At 42.9% G+C, this 22,425-nt stretch overlaps 1 protein-coding gene across 1 annotated transcript in view; it reads right to left on the reverse strand.

The window, feature by feature from the left end:
* The window catches only part of wdfy4 (WDFY family member 4), a gene marked incomplete at its 5' end in the record, with an annotated part of 306,077 nt that overhangs the window by 81,473 nt on the left and 202,179 nt on the right, over positions 1-22,425 (reverse strand). Inside the window, 4 exon segments of the mRNA XM_084321866.1 lie at positions 5,703-5,917; positions 6,203-6,278; positions 8,910-9,101; positions 9,880-9,957. Of these exon segments, the coding sequence (XP_084177992.1) occupies positions 5,703-5,917; positions 6,203-6,278; positions 8,910-9,101; positions 9,880-9,957 (561 nt within the window).

The raw sequence follows: 22,425 nt of genomic DNA on the forward strand, positions 1-22,425 counted from the left end.
GAGAGAGAGAGAGAGTAGCAGAAAGACAGAGAGAGAGAGAGAGACAGAAGAAGAAAGAAAGGAGAGGAAAGAGAGAGGTGAGAGAGAGACAGAAACAGAGAGAGAGAGAGAGAGAGAGAGACAGAAAGAAGAGAGAGCAAGAGAGATCCACATTATGAGACTAAATCTACATTTGTGCGGGTCTCTCCCGGGACACGGTGGAAGAGAAGCCACTCCGGGCCTGACTTGATTGATCATTTTAATCACATATTTTAATCATTATTAAAACGACACAGTTGAACACTTCATTATCAGACTTGATTGATGGAAAAGAGAGAGAGAGACAGACAGAGAGAGAGCGAGGTTGTGCTCCGTAGACCATTATCCCACGAATGGATCCACATGCTGCTACCATATCAGCGCTGGTCCTATCTAATGCTAACTGTGTGGTGATAATGTGTGGTTAATTCTATTGTCTCCCCTCATTTCACAGTGAATGTGTGCACCTGGCTCCCTCCCTGCGCCCCCATTCTGCAGGCCCCTGGGACAGTGGCGCCCCAAAACCATATGGGGCCCCCTGACTCACCCACAGGCCCCTCGCGATTTATACTAATCAAATCAAATCACAACTCCCCTTCCTCACCAGAGAGTGTGTGTGTCTCTCTCTCTCTCTCTCTCTCTCTCTCTCTCTCTCTCTCTCTCTCTCTCTCTCTCTCTCTCTCTCTCTCTCTCTCTCTCTCTCTCTCTCTCTCTCTCTCTCTCTCTCTCTCTCTCTCTCTCTCTCTCTCTCTCTCTCTCTCTCTCTCTCTCTCTCTCTCTCTCTCTCTCTCTCTCTCTCTCTCTCTCTCTCTCTCTCTCTCTCTCTCTCTCTCCTCTCTCTCTCTCTCTCTCTCTCTCTCTCTCTCTCTCTCTCTCTCTCTCTCTTATATGGAGGAGGAGGGCCCGGTCATTATTAGAGAAATTAATCACTGCCATGCACACAATGTGAAACCTGCTAAGTGATCGGAGCCTCTCGTTTGCGTATAGATACAGAAACGACGTGTGAAAAGAGTCAAGGTGATTGAGGCTGTGTCAAATATATAAAATAGCAAAGGGAGCAATATCGTGGTCTGAGTTGATTGGCATTTTTGTCAGTAAACACAAAATGATATCGCACTTTGTCAGTAAACACAAAATGATATCGCACACTTTGTCAGTAAACACAAAATGATATCGCACTTTGTCAGTAAACACAAAATGATATCGCACACTTTGTCAGTAAACACAAAATGATATCGCACACTTTGTCAGTAAACACAAAATGATATCGCACACTTTGTCAGTAAACACAAAATGATATCGCACACTTTGTCAGTAAACACAAAATGATATCGCACACTTTGTCAGTAAACACAAAATGATCTCGCACACTTTGTCAGTAAACACAAAATGATATATAACACACTGTATCAACCCAATGTTACCATGCAAGAGGCGGAGAAACAAGTGTTGAACTTGGCGTCGTTAATGATAAAAGTCAATACATAATAAACCCGATGCTTCCTTATCTCCCTGCCCGTAGTCTGGACAGATACGGGTTATCAGTGTGAGGGTGATTTGGCTGATGAGGGAAGGGAGGAGAAGAGAGGAGGAGAGGAGAAGGGAGGAGAAGGAGAGAGAAGGACTCTCTTATTGACTGAGAGCCTAATGCCACATCATTGATTTCTCCCCACACACATTACCGTCATAATCACACTATTGGCTGGAGAGCTAATTATGAGTGTGTCTCTCTTTGTGCTCATGTCAGTGGGAGAGTCTGAGAGGAGACTGTGTATGTTTGTTTATGCCTGAGTGCATGTGTGTTCATGAGAGCATGTATGTGTGTGTGTGTGTGTGTGTGTGTGTGTGTGTGTGTGTGTGTGTGTGTGTGTGTGTGTGTGTGTGTGTGTGTGTGTGTGTGTGTGTGTGTGTGTGTGTGTGTGTGTACTGTGTGGATGAAGGTCATGCGGTTGAATGAAGGAAAATGCTTTAAGAAATAATAATAATAATAATAATAATAATAATAATAATAATAATATGTTCTGTGCGCTGGGCACAATGAAATAGCAGGCCAACTGAAGAAAAAGACAATATTTGGGAAATACTTTTATCCTGTATTCAGATAAGCTTGAGAAAGATGAATACAGAATTTTGTGTTTTTCACGTCTTTTTTTAGTGTGTAGTCTCTGATGCCAAATACAGCCAACTGCCAAATGCCACGTGGATAAGATACGATATAGTGAATGAGGAAGACTGCAATACGGTCTACCCGGTGTGGTCACTGTGAGAGACGGGAAATCACAAGACAGGGACTTCAAATACACCACCGTCGTGCATGTGTATACTGTATACGTACTTCATCTAAATTTGTCAATGCTTATATGGATTTCTTGTTTTTTGTTGCAAACTTTTGTCCATTTGACATAATTTACGGTAAACATTCGTGGTGCAAGGACTTCTAAAAAAGGAACCCAAAAAAAGACAAGCTGATTTACAATACCAATAACATTAACACATATCCCAAAACTATGAACTAGTACACATTAATTTGGTTTGAGAGTCATTGATTTAAAGAGTTGGAATGTGTGAAGTCATTATTAAATACAGTGAATTTATTAAAAATTAAAAAACATCAAGGCCTTAGTGAATGTTAAATAGTTCTTGGAAAGACACATAAACAAATGCCTATATACAGTATATGTATATATATATACGTCTTTAATTTTCATCATTTCACAGAACTGTATTTAGTACTTCTGGAATATGGGACATGCATTCCAACTCTAACTCAATTACTCTCAAACCAAATAATTTTGTACCAGACATTTTATAGTTTGAGACATGTGTGTGAAGTTACAATAAATTGGCTTAATTTTTATTTATTTTTTGTGGAGAAGTAAAAATAAAAATAAAGATAGGTAGTGTAAACAATATAACAATATAATTAACTCTGGACATGCGCATGTGGGCAAGTAGGCAGTGTAAAAATGTCAAGGTGCAAGATGAGGGTATGTATGCCCTCTGTTATATTTGCCCTACAATAAATATAGTTACAATATATATATATATATATATATATATATATATATATATATATATATATATATATATAATCTAATAACTAATATATAATCTAATATAATTTAAAAAAATAAATGCTAAATGCAAAAAATGCTAAATATATGCTCTGATGAAGTACGTATACAGTATACACATAAGGTGCAGTATGCTAATCTAATATATATATAATCTAAAAATGCTAAATATATGCTCTGATGAAGTACGTATACAGTATACACATAAGGTGCAGTATGCTAATCTAATATATATATAATCTAAAAATGCTAAATGCTAACAATGCTAAATAAGAAAAGGCCTTTAGCTGCGAAGCGTCCTGTACACGCGGGCGTGAGATCAGCGGTTGTGTGGTCAGGCTATCAGCCGCGGCAGGCGTCTATGGGACAGCGAGGAGCTGACCTGAGTGTGTAAGCGTGTGTGTTTCAGAACTAATGACCGTGTTAATTTGACGGAAAGCACAGTGGGACACACACACACACACACACACACACACACACACACACACACACACACACACACACACACACACACACACACACACACACACACACACACACACACACACACACACACACACACACACACACACACACACACACACACACACACACACACACACACACACACACACACACACACACACACACACACACACACACACACACACACACACACACTAAGTGGGCATAAGACAGCTTGTCTCACCACCTACTGTTTTTATTAATACTTCTGTCAGAAACATTAAATGCTGCTGCTGGCTGCCGGAGGAGAGGGGGTCCCTGCCCACATGTGTGTCTGTGTTTCCTGCTGCCCACGCAGAGAGGGGGTCCCTGCCCACATGTGTGTCTGTGTTTCCTGCTGCCCACGCAGAGAGGGGGTCCCTGCCCACATGTGTGTCTGTGTTTCCTGCTGCCCACGCAGAGAGGGGGTCCCTGCCCACATGTGTGTCTGTGTTTCTTGCTGCCCAGGCGGAGAGGGGGTCCCTGGCTGCCCACATGTGTGTCTGTGTTTCATGCTGCCCACACGGAGAGGGGGTCCCTGTCCACATGTGTGTCTGTGTTTTCTGCTGCCCACGTGTTATTACAGAGTAGGACTAGGAGACACGGGAGGAAATAAATATCACAACATTCAAAAGGGCTCATCTATAAATCGTAGATATTTGTTAGATATTGCAATTCATTGTCATTATACTGGACTTTGAGGTGAATAGAATAGTGATACGGTATTCATTTTATTTTAACAGTATTTTTGTGAAAAGTCAGATTTGTTAGCATTAATCTAGATAACAAATTTGTGAATCACGTTCCCATGATGTAAAAGAAATATATATATATATATATATATATACATATTATAACACAGACAGACAATTTATGATAAATTAAATTAGAAAACACAACCAGGGTGGTATTTATGATAAATATATATATAGTTATTCTTTTAGTATTCAGAGCTGTAATTTCAGTGAGTGGGTATTATTTAGTATTAAGAGCTGTAATCCAATGAGAGGGTATTCTTTTAGTATACAGAGCTAAAATTTAGCATGTGGGTATTCTTTTAGTATTCAGTTCAGATCTGTAATTTAGCGTGTGAGTATTCTTTTAGTATTCAGATCTGTAATTTAGCGTGTGAGTATTATTTTAGTATTCAGATCTGTAATTTAGCGTGTGAGTATTCTTTTAGTATTCAGATCTGTAATTTAGCGTGTGAGTATTCTTTTAGTATTCAGATCTGTAATTTAGCGTGTGAGTATTATTTTTATATTCAGATCTGTAATCCAGTGAGTGGGTATTCTTTTAGTATACAGAGCTGTAATTTAGCGTGTGGGTATTCTTTTAGTATTCAGAGCTGTAATTTAGCGTGTGGGTATTATTTTAGTATTCAGAGCTATAATCCAGTGAGTGGGTACTATTTTAATATTCAAATCTGTAATTTAGCATGTGGGTATTATTTTAGTATTCAGAGCTGTAATCCAATGTGTGGTTATTATTTTAGTATTCAGAGCTGTAATCCAATGTGTGGTTATTATTTTAGTATTCAGAGCTGTAATCCAGTGTGTGGTTATTATTTTAGTATTCAGAGCTGTAATCCAGTGTGTGGTTATTATTTTAGTATTCAGAGCTGTAATCCAGTGTGTGGTTATTATTTTAGTATTCAGAGCTGTAATCCAGTGTGTGGTTATTATTTTAGTATTCAGAGCTGTAATCCAGTGTGTGGTTATTATTTTAGTATTCAGAGCTGTAATCAAAGCCTGGCTCCTGTTTGGAGTCATAGCTAAAGTAAAGTGTGTCAGCGCATGCCTCTCACCATTGCTACATTAGTTACCTATAGGATGGGGAAACACAGACTGACATTAAAGGTGATAATGGTATCAGTGGTCTGGAAGTTCAACTGCTGGAAATGTACAGTAGGCATATCTTGCGCAAGATCCTGCGCGGACCTCGACTCCAGCGCATTAAGTTAATGAGGACAGATGAGATCCCGGGTGCAGCGCCGTACAATTGGAATACCATAACCTCCATCCCATGATGTGACTGAATATTATTGGGATGAATACGATTTGACCAATTCCTTCACTCTGAACTCTGTCAGGGAAGGTGTGTGTGTGTGGGAACACGGTACTCTACCTCCTCTCCGGGGTCCAGGGCCTGCAGGATGATGTGAGTGTCGGGGCAGGTGTGTGTGCGGGAGCACGGGTCCGGGGCGGACTCGGGGGGAGGGGCCTCGGCGGCCGCGGCGGTCTCGTTCAGAGCGGGGAAGAAGGTCAGGCGGTCACAGTCCTGCCTTCCCTCCTCCTCTTCCTCCCTCGTCTCCGACCCTGCCTCGCACAGGATCCTGGGCTCTGGAATACGCACAAATATAGGTTTTCACACCTCGCAACAGAAGGTCGCTGGTTTGAACCCTGCGGTTCCAACAGTGCAAGGACACCTAAACACCTAACTTTGCACTGTGTACCGACCTGCTCTGAGGATGGGTATTAAAAACGAGCTGACTAAATACTGTGATGCAGCTGAAGAATAGGCAATTGTTTGCAATATTGTCATCGTTGTTGCATCTGTAAGAATAATGAGTGCGCATCCCACTCAGACAGTAGACATGCACGTTCTGTTAAGAGGTGTTCCTTTACCTGCGTCCGCCTCTGTTCCACTTCTGCTCTTCTCAGGCACGCCAGCCCTCAAACACAGACCCAGGGACCCCGGCACCTGTCACAGCCAGGGATGACACCTGTTAGGCCCGCTAGGTTCCCAGACGTTTTCACGGCGAGACCCACGAGAATCAATTTCCATACAGTATGTCTAGGATTCGTTTGAACTCAAGAGTAGGGGTGTAACGGTACACAAAAACCACGGTTCGGTACGTACCTCGGTTTTGAAGTCACGGTTCGGTACGGGTTTTCGGTACAGTGGGGGAAAGTTTGGCTTTCCATGTTCCACTCAGGGGTGATGTAGTGTGCAGTAACTAATTGTACTTGTAGGGCTGTCAATGAATATTCTATATTGAAATTAATAATCGACTTGTACATTAAAAAAAGAAAATTATAATTATTATTATTATTATTAGATTGTGAAAAAAACAGCCCCCGTGGGCGGTCGTTAGTGGTTAACATACCGTTGTATTCGTTCGGTACACTACACAGCCGTTCGGTACGGTACAGTACACACTGAAAAGGATACGTGTACCTTTACACCCCTACTCAAGAGTACTAAATTATGTGTGAAAAAAATACAATATTATCTGTTTATTCTGTAGACAAACTGTCCTTCATTTGGACCAGGATGTCATGTATATATTGTCCCACCTCATCTGTGTCCAAATCTGAACCACGCCTGCGGAGCTCAGTAAAAGCTTTCTGTGGGCCCAAATCTGACTAAAACACTTTTTCAAATAATATTTTCTAAATTAAAAGGAGATGTACACATTATGCATATTCTTGGATGATGCAGTGAGGTGCTGGTATACAGACCTTTTCACACGTGACAACATAAACATTCCAAACAGGCACAAGTGTGTTTCCTGTTTCAGTATTTGCTGATACAATAGCTGACAGGAAATAAACATGGCTGTTTCCCTAGAGCTCTTCGGAGTCGCCAGTCTCGCCAGCATGATCAGGGCTCTGTTGTCATGCTAATTGGTCCGGTTTGGGCAGATTTGGGCGGAGGGACAGCATTTTTGGATGTGCTTGTCACTGAGCCCTACTGTACCACTTCAATTGACGGAAGTATCAGTCCGCAAGTCTCACAGGGAGTATATATAACCCCCCCTGAAACGGCGATCGTGTTCTTTGGCCACATCTTCCATAGCCACCGGTCATGAAATTTCTCTTGCCCAGGATTATGAGGTTGCGCACGCAGTTCGAAACGACCGTGTAAGTACTGTTTATACTCAATTGTTGGCCTTATTATAGCATTCGTTAAAGTTTCTGACAGTCTATAGTGTTTGTGAGATGTTTTTCCAGAGATTTTCGTAATATTTTCCACTCAAAAAGCTTGTTTCAAAAGTACAGATGTGAAGTAAAAAAATAAAAACACCCAGGAAAACGAGCTTTGTGTGGGTCACGATGCGCGGCGCACCCACGAGCGTGACCGAGGGACAACGTATTTATTTAGCGAATGCAATGTTTTCAAATAGCCACATTGTTGTATTTAGTTTATTCATTACTGGGTCATATTCTATATATAATATATTTCATTTTATCAACCTAGAATTGACGATGTGTGTGTCCAAGGCCTAGCTGCTTGACGCTAGCTGCGAGCTAAAGTTGGCTAACGTGAACACACAATATAGCCAGCCCAGCCTAAGCTGCGGGCTAACGTTGGCTAACGTGAAGAGAAGACACAATTGACGTATTTATTTAGGGAATGCAATGTTTTCAAATAGCCACATTGCTGTATTTAGTTTATTCATTACTGGGTCATATTCTATATATAATATATTTCATTTTATCAACCTAGAATTGACGATGAGTGTGTCCAAGGCCTAGCTGCTTGACGCTAGCTGCGAGCTAAAGTTGGCTAACGTGAACACACAATATAGCCAGCCAAGCCTAAGTTGCGGGCTAACGTTGGCTAACGTGAAGAGAAGACACAATTGACGAATTTATTTAGCTAATGCAATGTTTTCAAATAGCCACATTGGTGTATTTAGTTTATTCATTACTGGGTCATATTCTATATATAATATATTTCATTTTATCAACCTAGAATTGACGATGAGTGTGTCCAAGGCCTAAATGCTTGACGCTAGCTGCGAGCTAACGTTGGCAAACGCGAAGAGAAGACACAATTGACGTATTTATTTAGCGAATGGAATGTTTTCAAATAGCCACATTGCTGTATTTAGTGTATTCATTACTGGGTCATATTCTATATATAATATATTTCATTACACTTTCAATTTCAACAAGTTCAAGTGCAACTACATAATAATAATAATAATAATAATAATAATAATAATAATAATAATAATAATAATAATAATAATAATAATAATAATAATAATAATAATAATAATAATAATAATAATAATAATAATGATAATCATACACATATTTTATATCATTGGAACCTAGTTGTTAGCTTCAAAATGGTACCAAATATGAGGTACTTAAATACCCAGTAAGGAATAATCTATCATAAACCGATGCAAGTTCATGTTCAGGGATTTTCGAAAATCGGCCAGTGGACGCCAGAGGGCTGCTAGCAAACAATCGACCATATTCTAATGTCACGCTCAGGTGGGGATTTCATTCCACCCTCCGATACACGTCATTGTGTTGCTTTTAACCACGTTTTTCATCCATTCGATGCCACAACAATTCTGCATCAAGAGCGTACCCGTTTGGAGCGCCTCTGGGCCTCCCTGCGGATGCGAGGCCTGGTGCGGCTGGGCCCCTCAGCTGCATCCTGGACCCAGCCCCGGGTCAGCACCACCCCGGGCCCGGGGCCAAACACTGCCCTCTCCCTGAGCAGCTCCGCCTCCACGCACAGCCACTGGCAGCTCACCTGCTCCAGCTCGCTGCCACACAGCTGGGCGGGAGGGAGGGAGGAGAGGAGGGAGAGAGGAACATCAGGGTCAGCGTCTCAGCTCCGCGTCGGCTTCCTTAACCATTTCACTACCACACTTAACCGGCAGTGAAAGGGTTATACTTCTGTATTGTCGCAGTGAAAGGGTTAACAGTCTGTAGTGTGGTAGTGAAAGGGTTAACCTTCTGTAGTGTGGTAGTGAAAGGGTTATCACTCTGTAGTGTGGTAGTGAAAGGGTTAACCTTCTGTAGTGTGGTAGTGAAAGGGTTAACCTTCTGTAGTGTGGTAATGAAAGGGTTAACCGTATGTAGTGAGGTAGTGACAGGGTTAACCTTCTGTGGTGTGGTAGTGAAAGGGTTAACCTGCTGTAGTGTGGTAGTGAAAGGGTTAACACTTTGTCGTGTGGCAGTGAAAGGGTTAACCTTATGTAGTGTGGTAGTGAAAGGGTTAACACTTTGTCGTGTGGTAATGAAAAGGTTAACCTTCTGTATTGTCACAGTGAAAGGGCTAACTGTCTGTAGTGTGGTAGTGAAAGGGTTAACATTCTGTAGTGTGGCAGTGAAAGGGTTAACATTTTGTAGTGTGGTGGTGAAAGGGTTAACCTTCTGTAGTGTGGTAGTGAAAGGATTAACCTTCTGTATTGTCGCAGTGAAAGGGTTAACCGCCTGTATTGTGGTAGTGAAAGGGTTAACCTTCTGTATTGTCGCAGTGAAAGGGATAACGAAAGGGATGTCTATTTCAGCGTAGTGTACATGACAGAGGATACACGCGTTTGACCGACCTGTAAGTAGTTCTTCCTCATGGTCTCGAACATGCAGTGTCCTCTCTGTCGATGAGCCTCCATGCTGGACAGAAACTCCTGCAGAGGAGGGGGAATAACCTGATTGGTCCATTCAAATAACACTAGAACGCTACAGTACAATACCAAGGTTCCTCTCTAGCTAAAGGGAGGGTGTGTGTGTGTGTGTGTGTGTGTGTGTGTGTGTGTGTGTGTGTGTGTGTGTGTGTGTGTGTGTGTGTGTGTGTGTGTGTGTGTGTGTGTGTGTGTGTGTGTGTGTGTGTGTGTGTGTGTGTGTGTGTGTGTGTAATCGGACCTACGGGGTATAACATAAAAGATAATAGACAGAGGAGTGACACGTAGACAAATATCAACAGATGGGGGGTTCAACAGATACACGTAGAGACAAGTCAATATGAGGACAGGTGAGGACAGGTAATATGAGGACAGGTGAGACAGGTCATTCACAGACTAATTGTGGAGCGTTATGTTGCAGGTTCTACCCTTTTCTATCTCCATAACTCGACAGGTTCCAATGCAAAGAACACACAGCGCAATCACTTCTCCTCTGGCTCACAATGTACCACATCACCCTGCCTGCACGCCACAGAGGATGTCTCATAATGTACCACATCACCTGCCTCCACGCCACAGAGGATGTCTCATAATGTACCACGTCACCTGCCTCCACGCCACAGAGGATGTCTCATAATGTACCACATCACCCTGCCTGCACGCCACAGAGGATGTCTCATAATGTACCACATCACCCTGCCTGCACGCCACAGAGGATGTCTCATAATGTACCACATCACCCTGCCTGCACGCCACAGAGGATGTCTCATAATGTACCACATCGCCTGCCTCCACGCCACAGAGGATGTCTCATAATGTACCACATCACCCTGCCTGCACGCCACAGAGGATGTCTCATAATGTACCACGTCACCTGCCTCCACGCCACAGAGGATGTCTCATAATGTACCACATCACCTGCCTCCACGCCACAGAGGATGTCTCATAATGTACCACGTCACCTGCCTCCACGCCACAGAGGATGTCTCATAATGTACCACGTCACCTGCCTCCACGCCACAGAGGATGTCTCATAATGTACCACATCACCTGCCTGCACGCCACAGAGGATGTCTCATAATGTACCACGTCACCTGCCTCAGAGGATGGCATAATCGTGATGGTATTGTTTGCTTCCTCATGCAATTACAACACATTCATACAATTACGTCTTGTCTAAATTGCATTCACTGGGGCAAAATAAGCTAGTGGCTACAGTCTCACAATAACCCTGTCTGGAAATGTAATCATTTGTGGGTGTGATCTAATTAACATAAACATTAATATCACCGTGGCACGTTGCAGTTAAGGGCAAGGTAAGTGTGTGCACTCTGTGTAGATCTGTGTGAGTGTACATGTGTGTGTGTGTCTGTGCTCTGTATGTGTGTGTGTTGTAAGGCAGTATAACCAGTGCAGCTTTCTGGTGCATTTGCATGGATGTCTGCATTTTTCGAAACACCACATATTTTATAGGCTATATTAGGGCTGCCATTTAACTCTTTGACTGCCACGCTGTTTTTCCATCTGTACTCCCTGGCGCCAGCGTTTTTTGACCATTTTCACGATGTTTGCAGACCCATCGTATATTCTATATTATAGCTATCGAGACAATAGTATGGCTCATTTGAAAGGAAATATGTATACTCCAACAGGGGGAAAAAAATTTAGTTCTACAAACCTTCGTTCTTGCGCTATCCCATGCAAAAAAATCGTCCCGTTTAAAAATAATCCATTCTGTTTCCTGGAACACGAGATATGACGTGTTTTGTGCGCATATGTGCATTTCATGTGGGTTGCTCACCTACCACCTATATTATTTCCAGGTCAAAGGTAACATGACCATAGTAGAATGATTCTCAAACCATGGGTCCCTTCACGGAATCGTTTTCTGGCATCATTACAAAGGCATGTTTTATGATGGGGTTCGGTAAAATAGACGTTACCTTTGTCAGCAGGTCCACCAAAACCCTGTCCACTCTTGCTCCGAAGTGTCTTGGGTCAGAACAATAAATAACGTTAGTTGGCCCTGGCAGCGCCCAACAGATAATGTCATCGTTACATCCAAACAGCCTGTTTGAAAATACTAGAATCCAACATAGTCTGGTGAAAACGCACCTTATGCTATGGATGGATCGTCACCTTTTGTCCTCTTCATAATACTCTCCAATAGTTTGCTCGTCTCTAGGCGATCGCCATTGCCGAACGTTAGTTTGCCCTAGTCTGGAGTGCTCTCAACTCTAGTGTCGGCGACTACCGCGGAACGGTGGTCAGATGTTACATGCTCGGCCGATTTGACTATAGTATTTTTATGATTTACCAGAAGTGCTGAGTCCAATGTAGTCTGGATAAAATGCACCTTATCATCCATAAGTGTGAAAGTGTGATTGTTTTGTCCTCTTCATAATAATCTCCAATAGTTCGCTCGCCATTGCATAGACAGTCTGCAAGCTAGTGGTAGCCAGCAGTGAGTGAGCAACCCCCTTCCCCACAGTAAACTAGCCCAGTTCAAAAGGTAGGTGATACTGCCACCTATCGGGATTCGATTGTCATTTCAATTCCAATTAAAACAGAGCTCACACAAGAAGGTCCGGCGGACTGTTTAGAATAATAATAATTTTTTTTAAACGAGTATATTTTACGTGTTTGGCGGCCAACAGTTGGCTTTGAAAAACGAGAATACTAGTTTTTGGCGTTCAATGAGTTAAAGAAAAATCATAATGTTGAACAATTCCAAAGTAAAATAGAGTTTTTATGTTGAATTTAATCCTCTATTATATTCTGGTAGGGCTATGGCTTATTATTAGGTTTTCTAATGCTGATTAATAACATAAATGCTTGATAGAAAGGTAAGGTCTATGTTTGAACTGTTGAACGATTAATAGAAAGGTACAGTAAGGTCTATGTTTGAACCATTGAATGCTTGATAGAAAGGAAAGGTCTACGTTTGTACATATTGCTATTAGTAGTAATATTTGTGTTGCTGGTATTAATTAATCCATTAATCCAATCCAATTCAATTTGATCCATGATCAGTAAAAATAAAAAGGTATTGTCTGGATTTTAACTCCCATTTGGCTAACTCACCACTTGATATTTACTGGGGGTAACAGCCTTATGACATATCCTTGCCTGTGCAGGTGTCCACAAAAGGTATATATTAATTCAAGTAAAATAATTGTTGTTGACCGATGTGAAAAATATTCGAGCACAGCAAACATTAGGCTGATCGGCCGAGTAGTATGCAACATTAGCTGCGGATAGAGGCACAGGCACGACCAAACCCATAATCTCTCACCTGGCAAAGACATACTGTGTATTTTCCGTTAAGCGGTATTGAAAAGACATTTTTGAATGAAATAGCACTATGACAATTATATTACAATATAAATACATGAAAACTGAAAAATGAATACAGACAAATACCATGATACCGGTATGATAAGAAAGAAAAGAAAAATACTGTGATATGATATTTTGGCCATATCGACCAGCCCTAGTGTGTGTGTGCATTTTGTGTGTGTGTGTGTGTGTGTGTGTGTGTGTGTGTGTGTGTGTGTGTGTGTGTGTGTGTGTGTGTGTGTGTGTGTGTGTGTGTGTGTGTGTGTGTGTGTGTGTGTGTGTGTGCGTGTGTGTGTGTGTGTGCGTGGTCGTGTGTGTGTGCGTACGGTCGTGTGTGTGTGCGTACGGTCGTGTGTGTGTGCGTACGGTCGTGTGTGCGCGGTTGTGTGTGAAAACTCTAACTGTGTCGTCACTGCAGGGGGTGTTCATCAGACAAACTGGTCTCATATCCTGCCTGTTAACGGCTTCAATAAGCCCATCATCTCAGCAGTGCTCGCTCTGAGACCAGTCAAACAACATGCGTCCAGACTAACGGCTGGCCCAGGAACGACATTTCATCGACTCAATCAACATGCACCAACTCTCTTTTATACAGGGAGTATAATTTACAGATGGTAGCCGTGTTGTGTTTTGGTGTATATATTATGGTCCGTCTGGCGTAGGCCACCTATACTAAGAATCTATGCAACTCGCGTATGTGTTTAACCGTCTGTAGTGTGGTAGTGAAAGGTTTAACCTTCTGTAGTGTGGTAGTGAAAGGGTTAACCGTCTGTAGTGTGGTAGTGAAAGGATTAACCTTCTGTATTGTGGTAGTGAAAGGTTTAACCTTCTGTAGTGTGGTAGTGAAAGGGTTAACCGTCTGTAGTGTGGTAGTGAAAGGATTAACCTTCTGTATTGTGGTAGTGAAAGGGTTAACCGTCTGTAGTGTGGTAGTGAAATGGTTAATCTTCGGTAGTGTTTTTTTGTATTTTATTTTTTTATTATTTTTTAAACAAACTCATAAACAAACATGACAACACACGATAAGATATACAAGCATTAGTTGTCAGTGCACATCCAATGAGATCACATTTTAGTTAATTGTCTTATATAGGATATACCCTTAATACCTGTTATCTAAAAACCTACACACATATGCTCCAGCTCGTACCCCTTCTGTAGTGTTGTAGTGAAAGGGTTAACCTTCTGTAGTGTGGTAGTGAAAGGGTTAACTTTTTTTTTTCTACTTTTTTCTCCTCCTTTTTCTGTGATTTTTCTCCCCATCCCAATTTACCTCTCGTGCCAATTCTCACTCCCCTGTCCTGATTGTTGCTCACATATGCCCCCCACTGGCCGGTTGTAGGGAGGATAGAAGTCTTGCATCACATGTCCCCTCCGATACATGTGGAGGCAGCCTGTCACATCTTTTCACCTGCCAGCGCGGACTCTCATTTGGCGAGGAGTAACGTGTAGGAGGCTCACACTGCCCCCGCCATTTTCCTGACTTTGCTGTGCAGGCGCCCCAACCGACCTGTAGGACTCGCTGTTCACAACGACCAGACTACCACCCTTCGACTTCCCACCCGCTAACTCTGCCAATTGAGTTAGTATGACGGCCGGCCCAAGCCGGAGGCAACGGCGACAGCCGGATTCGAACCCGGTGTCTCTTGCGTTGGTGACGAGCGCAATGTCCGCTGCGCCACCCAGCCGCCTAAGGGTTAACCTTCTGTAGCGTGGTAGTGAAAGGGTTAACCTTCTGTATTGTGGTAGTGAAAGGGTTAACATTCTGTAGTGTGGTAGTGAAAGGGTTAACACTTTGTCGTGTGGCAATGAAAGGGTTAACCTTCTGGCGCCACAAAAAATCTACTCAACTTGCGTATGTGTTCCATCCGGCGAATGTCGTTCCAAAAAACATCCACTTTTGAAACTCTTCAGGGTAAAACAAAGAGACGTGAAAACTTTGCCAACAAACAATGTGTGACATCACTCTGGACAAAAACCCAGAGATAAAAACTCGACGACAAACTTCCGACGGAAGAGGAAAAGAAAGCTGTTTCTCTGACTGACTGGGCTGCGTGCCCAGATGAGAAGTTACCAGGCAAACAAAAAGAGTAATTTGAGGGGAGATTACAGAAATATTACAGACGGGCGAGAGAAAACAGACTAATAATAAAGTTTGGGTACGGAGGCCGTGCTGAGACAGATAAACACCAAGTCGGAACGTCTTCTTCTTAATTTCATTCCTTCATTTGGACAAACATAAGTAATATATAGCATTAATTACCCCATTTAGCAGATAGGAACCTCATTGGCTTTTTAAACGCCGCATTAAATACATAACTCATCTCTTCCCCTCTGCAATTAACATCAGAACATCACACTCATTTACATTTTAATGACTTCCCAACAATACGCCACCTTTGATGATAAGGCAACATAATGTCAACTTCATTCTGGGCCTGGCAGTGAATGTGTAATGAACTTAACGCCATCATTAGTGCTGTTAATTATCTTTCTAATATGAGGACACAGATATGATTATGGAAACTGCATTGGCTGATGAAATGAATCTCTGGGAGCTTTGCACTGGAGCCTGACAAGAGGAGGAGGACGCGGTCTGTCTATCAGTCTCTCTTGTTCCCATTCATTACCTACAGTAGGCTTTTACAACTGGTCTCCTGTTGAATTAAACGCCGCGGACATCTGTGGCTCTGAAACCCACGCTCTTTCAGCCCTGTGCAGGATCGCATCGCTGCCCGTCCACCGACTGAAGTAGAGTTCCGTTTCCTTGCTTTGGAAGACCTTTGGCGTTGAATTAAAGGGGAATACCACGCGATTAAGAAAATAATGTGCGCTATTCCTTATAGTCTGGAATAGGCGAAACAACATTTGTGAACTTGTGAACGACTCTCTCCTAAAGCCTGAAACCAGGTCTATGGCTTGCTGTGATGGCACTGAGATGTCAATTCAGGAGTTGTTCCATAGGAATAAGACTTGAGTGGTGTTCCCCTTAATGACACTCAGTTGATCCTAACTTTCAATGTGTGGACAGACAGACACATGAGTAGACTGACTGACTGACTGACTGACCGACCGCCAGACAGCCAGACACTGACATCAGCTACTGTATGGACAGACACATGAGTAAACTGACTGAATGACTGACCAACCGTCAGCCAGACACCGACGAACAAGCGGCTTTCAACTTTCTCTCCCGTAAACTTCCCTCTCGGCTCTCGCCTTCCCTCTCAGACGGAGAAACAATTCATCACCCTCGCTGATAGCCTGTCACAGAATGATATGATAAAGAATAACATCAAATGAATAATGTTTTCATCAGATTGGTACCACTATAATTGCCAATCCAGTTTCTGTGTTGGCGCAAGACACACACATACACAAACACAAGCAAGAACGTGTACACTCTTGTGGGGGGGGGGAGACGACAGACAGACACACACACAGACGCGGTAATTTCATGCCTGTGTGCTTGAGTAATACGTCCCCACTCCCTGCTCCAGATGGCGCAACGTCTTAAGCGGCGTGGGGGAACTAATGATGTGGGCCACGTGTTTCGGGGGGAAAAACAACAATAAAGGCGTCTTTAACCTTCAGCAGGCAGAGAGTGCGTTCGTAAACACGCGTTCGCCCCGGATGGGCCCAACAGATATCAATTACTCTGCCCACTCAGGGGCAATCATCTGTGATAATCCAAATCCATTTAAAGAAATAATCAAACGCACCCACAGGGCTGGACGGACCACGGCACAAACACAACAGTGACATTGGGAAGAGGGAGAGAGGGAGAGAAGGGGAGTGAGAGAGTGAGAGCAAGCGAGAGAGAAAGAGAGAGAGAGAGAGAGAGAGAGAGAGAGAGAGAGAGAGAGAGAGAGAGAGAGAGAGAGAGAGAGACACACAAAATGACCCCCACACCCCTCAGAGGGACAGGCATGCAGAGGTCTGTGTTTATGCTCCATGAGTAATGCCACTAAGAAAAACTCTGATACAATATCCTGTTTAAATCTGCCACTGCCGGCTATTTCGATTTATTTTCTTCTTCTTTTTTTTAAGTCGATCTGAATAGGAATAATTACAAAACACAAAATGAATGCATTTCAGACCACCTTTCTTTATAACTTTTGCTGGCTGGAAAGAGGAACACAATCGGGATTTTCCACATAATTCCTTTTGTGCACGGAGCAATAGTAACGCACCCAACATGCAGCAAAAAGTGGGGTTTCTATAATGTCTATGTCTCTATAGGCCAACTGTCTCTGCCTGCAGTAGCCACCGTGGGGAGTTGGGTTAATATGTAGGAAGAGGGCACCCAGCCGTGAAAATTAATAGGAGGCAATGTCCTCACTGAGAACGCACGTCATTCACGTCATTAGCGAACCTGACATGTGCAATAGCAATCAACTGCTTAAATATGTAAATAGAATATTTTCTCAATCTGATGTCAAAACTGGTCAAATTGTTAGCCTAGCTTAACCTTGTTGTCTGTGAATCATCAAACAGGTGAAATACGTCATCAATAAGTATAACTTTTAAAAAATAGATCCGCTGAATGACATTGAGTTTAAAATATCAATTATGTTCCTAAGACCCTAAACATGGCAAATCTGTTGCTCAATCAAATAAGCCTCCTCTACTTTTACTGTTATAAGCAATTTTATGAGTCCCAGGTCTGCTTACTTTCCCAGAGCTGGTAACAGAAGTAGCTAGAGAGTTTCACATCTCAGTTCCTCCTCGTCTCTGGTATCTCTCTTCCCAAGAGCCCTCACGTGGAACATGAATGCACTGCGTTACCTCTAGGGAGGGTGAATGTGTTGAGTTACCTCTAGGGCAGCGGTTCTCAAACTACAGTTTGCGACCCAAAGTGGGGTCATGGGTAGGTGACAGTGGGGGGACAGGTACTTGCATTGGCAAAAAAACTAAAAAAATATCTATAATTATAATTTTTTTATTGTTCTTTATAAATGTGTATTGATAACATAGTGCTGTAATTAAATGTTCTAATAAATATGCATGATCAAGTTCAACAACGTGTGCTTTTATTTTGATATTCCTTAATTCCACATTGAAATTACGCGATACATTAACACTTTCAGTGCCGGCCGTGTTTTCCTTTTTACCCCCTTCAATGCCGCCACCCACTTCAATGATAGCGTTAAAAACGCATAATCTATGTTTTAAATTATGGCTATGTGTCTAATCTGCCTGTCGCTTATCAATGACTTGTTTGCAGTCAACATTGTCGAAATGGATTGTTTTTTAATCGGTTCATATCCTTTTTATAGCATTTAGAAAAGCTATAGTTTTCTAGAAAATTTCAGGAAAATAGAAAGATTCCATCATAAACGGCATTTATTGGAATATTCTCGAATACACTAGACACGTTGTCATTTGTCGGCCTATTTATGAATCGTTTTCAAATAAACGCTAGATTATCGATAGTATATGTGTACTTATGCACGCTATAGAAACGAGCTGAGAAATCGATTCTCTTATTTCCTCAACAGCACACACACACACACACACATATACACATACGGGACACGCTGTTATCTCAGTGAAAACAGCTCTGATTATCCTAAAACTGGTAACATAGACTCCTTACCTTAGATCAGATGTTCTCCAAAAAGATTATTCTAATTCCTGATCGCCATTCCAAATATCGATCGTGTTTATTGATTGATTATTGGCTGCTGTAAATATATATTCCAGGCTGCTTTCCATTTCGCAATCACTTCCCTCTTCATCAGATCCCTCGCCAGCATAGTGGAGCCAGTAGGCTCCCCCCCCCCCCACAGATCCACCAGTGTAATCGAATGGCCTGCAGTTACACAGGGATAGACGATAGGGGGCGGTATTTTCCCATCAGAGCTCCTAGAGGGGCTGCTGTACCAACGGGAGATTTGGTTGATGAAATATGAATTCAGATCGCTAATAAATAAAAAAAACTACAATTAGCGTCGTCGGCACTCAACGGGGGGCATGAAATAACGACATAACACGTCGCTGGCACTCAAAGTGTTAACACTTTCCGTGCCGGCCGTGCCAGTCCTATATACCCCGTTGAGTGCCACCGCTCTATTCAATGACAGAGCGCTCACATTTGTGAACGCATAAACTATATCTTAAATTATGGCTATGTGTCTAATATGAAGGCAAAAATAAACATGAACATTATCCAGTGCTATGCCCCTACAAATGACAGCAATGAAGAGAGAAAATAAGAATACTACAGCAGACTACAGGACATCATTCAGAAATACCCAGAAAGAGACATCAACATCATAATGGGAGACTTCAATGCCAAGGTAGGAAGTGACAACAGAGGCTACGAGGAGACAATGGGAAAGCAAGGTATAGGAGAGATGAACGACAACGGGGAGAGATTCGCAAACCTATGCGCCACTAACAACCTGGTCATCGGCGGAAGCATTTTCCCCCACAAAAGGATACACAAAGCTACTTGGATCTCACCGGACCTCAACACCGAAAACCAGATAGACCATGTGTGCATCACTAAGAAGTTCAGGAGGTCCCTTCAAGATGTCTGTGTTAGGAGAGGAGCTGATGTTGCCTCAGACCACCACCACCTCCTGGTTGCCCGGCTGAAGCTGAAATTAAAGAAAAACTGGACAGGAGAGAAGAATCGGAGACAAACATTCAACACAGCACTTCTGAGAGACCCAACCAAGTTAGAAGAATACAAACTCACACTTAGGAACAAGTTTCAAGCCCTGCAAGAGTTGATTGAAGAAGAGGAGGAAAACATCGACAAGAAGTGGAAGTCTGTGAAGGAAGCAGTAAGTACAACGTGCAAAGAAGTACTGGGCCCGAAGAAACACAACCACAAGGAGTGGATATCAGCAGAGTCATTGAGGAAGATAGAGGAGAGGAAAGGGAAGAAGGCACTAATCAACAACAGTCGAACAAGAGCCGAAAAGGTCAAAGCACAAAACCAGTACACAGAAGCCACAAAAAGGGTTAAGAAAAGCATCAAGGCAGACAAGAAGGACTATATAGAGAGTCTTGCGGCAGAGGCTGAAGAAGCAGCTAGACATGGAAATTTGAAAGACTTATATAACATTACCAAGAAGCTGTCAGGAAAGTTTAGTAAACCAGAAAGACCAGTTAAGGACAAAGATGGACAGCCAATCATCGGAGAGGAAAGACAAAAGGAAAGATGGGTAGAACATTTTGAGGAACTGCTAAACAGACCAGCACCACAGGACCCACCAGACATCCACCAAGCTGACAGGGATCTGCTGATAGACTGCAGCGTGCCAACAAAAGAAGAGATCCGCAAAGCCATCAAGAAGCTGAGGAACGGCAAGACTGCAGGACCCGACGGTATTCCGGCAGAAGCACTGAAGGCCGATATAGAGACGATGGAAGAGATGCTCCATCCTCTCTTCAAGAAGATATGGGAAGAAGAACACATCCCATCAGAATGGAAGGAGGGCTACCTCGTCAAAATACCGAAGAAAGGAGATCTGAGCCAATGTGCAAACTACAGAGGGATCACATTACTCTCCATCCCAGGAAAAGTATTCAACAGGATTTTACTGGACCGGATGAAGGACGCAGTCGACCCACAGCTACGAGACCACCAGGCGGGCTTCCGCAAAAACAGATCCTGCACAGACCAGATTGCAACACTGCGGATAATACTGGAGCAGTCATTAGAGTGGAATTCACCCCTATTCATTAATTTCATTGACTATGAAAAGGCTTTCGACAGCGTAAATAGAGAGACCCTCTGGAAGCTACTCAGACACTACGGAGTGCCAGAGAAGTACAGAAATATCATCAGGAACTCCTATGAGGGGATGACCTGCAGGGTAATTCATGGCGGTCAACCCACCGACGCCTTCCAGATAAAAACTGGAGTGAGACAGGGCTGTTTGTTGTCACCATTTCTGTTCCTGCTGGCAATAGACTGGGTCATGAAGCAATCCACGGCAGAGAAACGAAATGGCATACAATGGACATTATGGACGCAGTTAGAAGACCTCGACTTTGCAGATGACCTGGCCCTTCTCTCTCACACCCAGCAGCAGATGCAGGAAAAGACCAGTACCATCGCTGACAACTCTACTCGGCTTGGGCTTAACATCCACAGAGGGAAGAGCAAGGTCATGAGAATCAATTCTGACAACACATCACCCATCATTCTGGAAGGAGAAGCGTTGGAAGAGGTAGACAACTTCACCTACCTGGGCAGCATGGTTAACAAGCAAGGTGGAACAGATGCTGATGTGAGAGCCAGGATTGGCAAGGCCAGAGGAGCCTTTCTCCAACTAAAAAACATCTGGAGCTCAAGAGACATTTCCATCACAACCAAGATCAGGATATTTAACACCAACGTGAAGTCAGTCCTACTCTATGGCGCTGAGACCTGGAGGACCACTGTCACAACAACCAATAAATTACAAGTTTTCCTAAACACCTGTCTGCGCCGAATCCTCCAGATTCGCTGGCCTAACACCATCAGCAATAAAGACCTGTGGCAACGAACACAACAACAGCCAGCAGAGAAAGAGATTCTCCAACGGCGTTGGAGATGGATTGGCCATACACTCCGTAAACCATCCCTGAGCATCACAAGACAATCTCTCAGGTGGAATCCCCAAGGGAAAAGAAAGAGAGGCCGACCACGAAACACCTGGCGCAGAGACTTGGAAGACGATGCCAAGAAGATGGGACACACCTGGGGCCAGCTTGAGAGGTTGGCTCAGGATCGGGATGCTTGGAGAACCCTTGTTGACGGCCTATGCCCCAAACGGGGTAAAAGGCGTAAGTAAGTAAGTATGTGTCTAATACGACCGTGGCTTATCAATGACTTGTTTGCAGTCAACATTGTCGAAACGGATTGTTTTTTTTAATCGGTTCATTTCCGTTTTATGCCATTTTGAAAAACGCTAGTTTTATGAAACTTTCAGAAAGAAAAAAGATTCTGCAGGAATCGCGCTTTACTGTAATACACAAAACACGTTGTCATTTTTCGGCCTATTTATGAATAGTTTTCAAATAAACGCTAGATTATCGATAGTATATGTGTACTTATGCACGCTATAGAAGCAGGCTGAAAAATCGATTATCTTATTTCCTGATCAGCTACACACACTCACAGCCACACACACA

Source organism: Notolepis coatsorum (assembly GCF_963971535.1).
Source record: "Notolepis coatsorum genome assembly, chromosome: 9".
Classification (NCBI taxonomy): Eukaryota; Metazoa; Chordata; class Actinopteri; order Aulopiformes; family Paralepididae; genus Notolepis; species Notolepis coatsorum.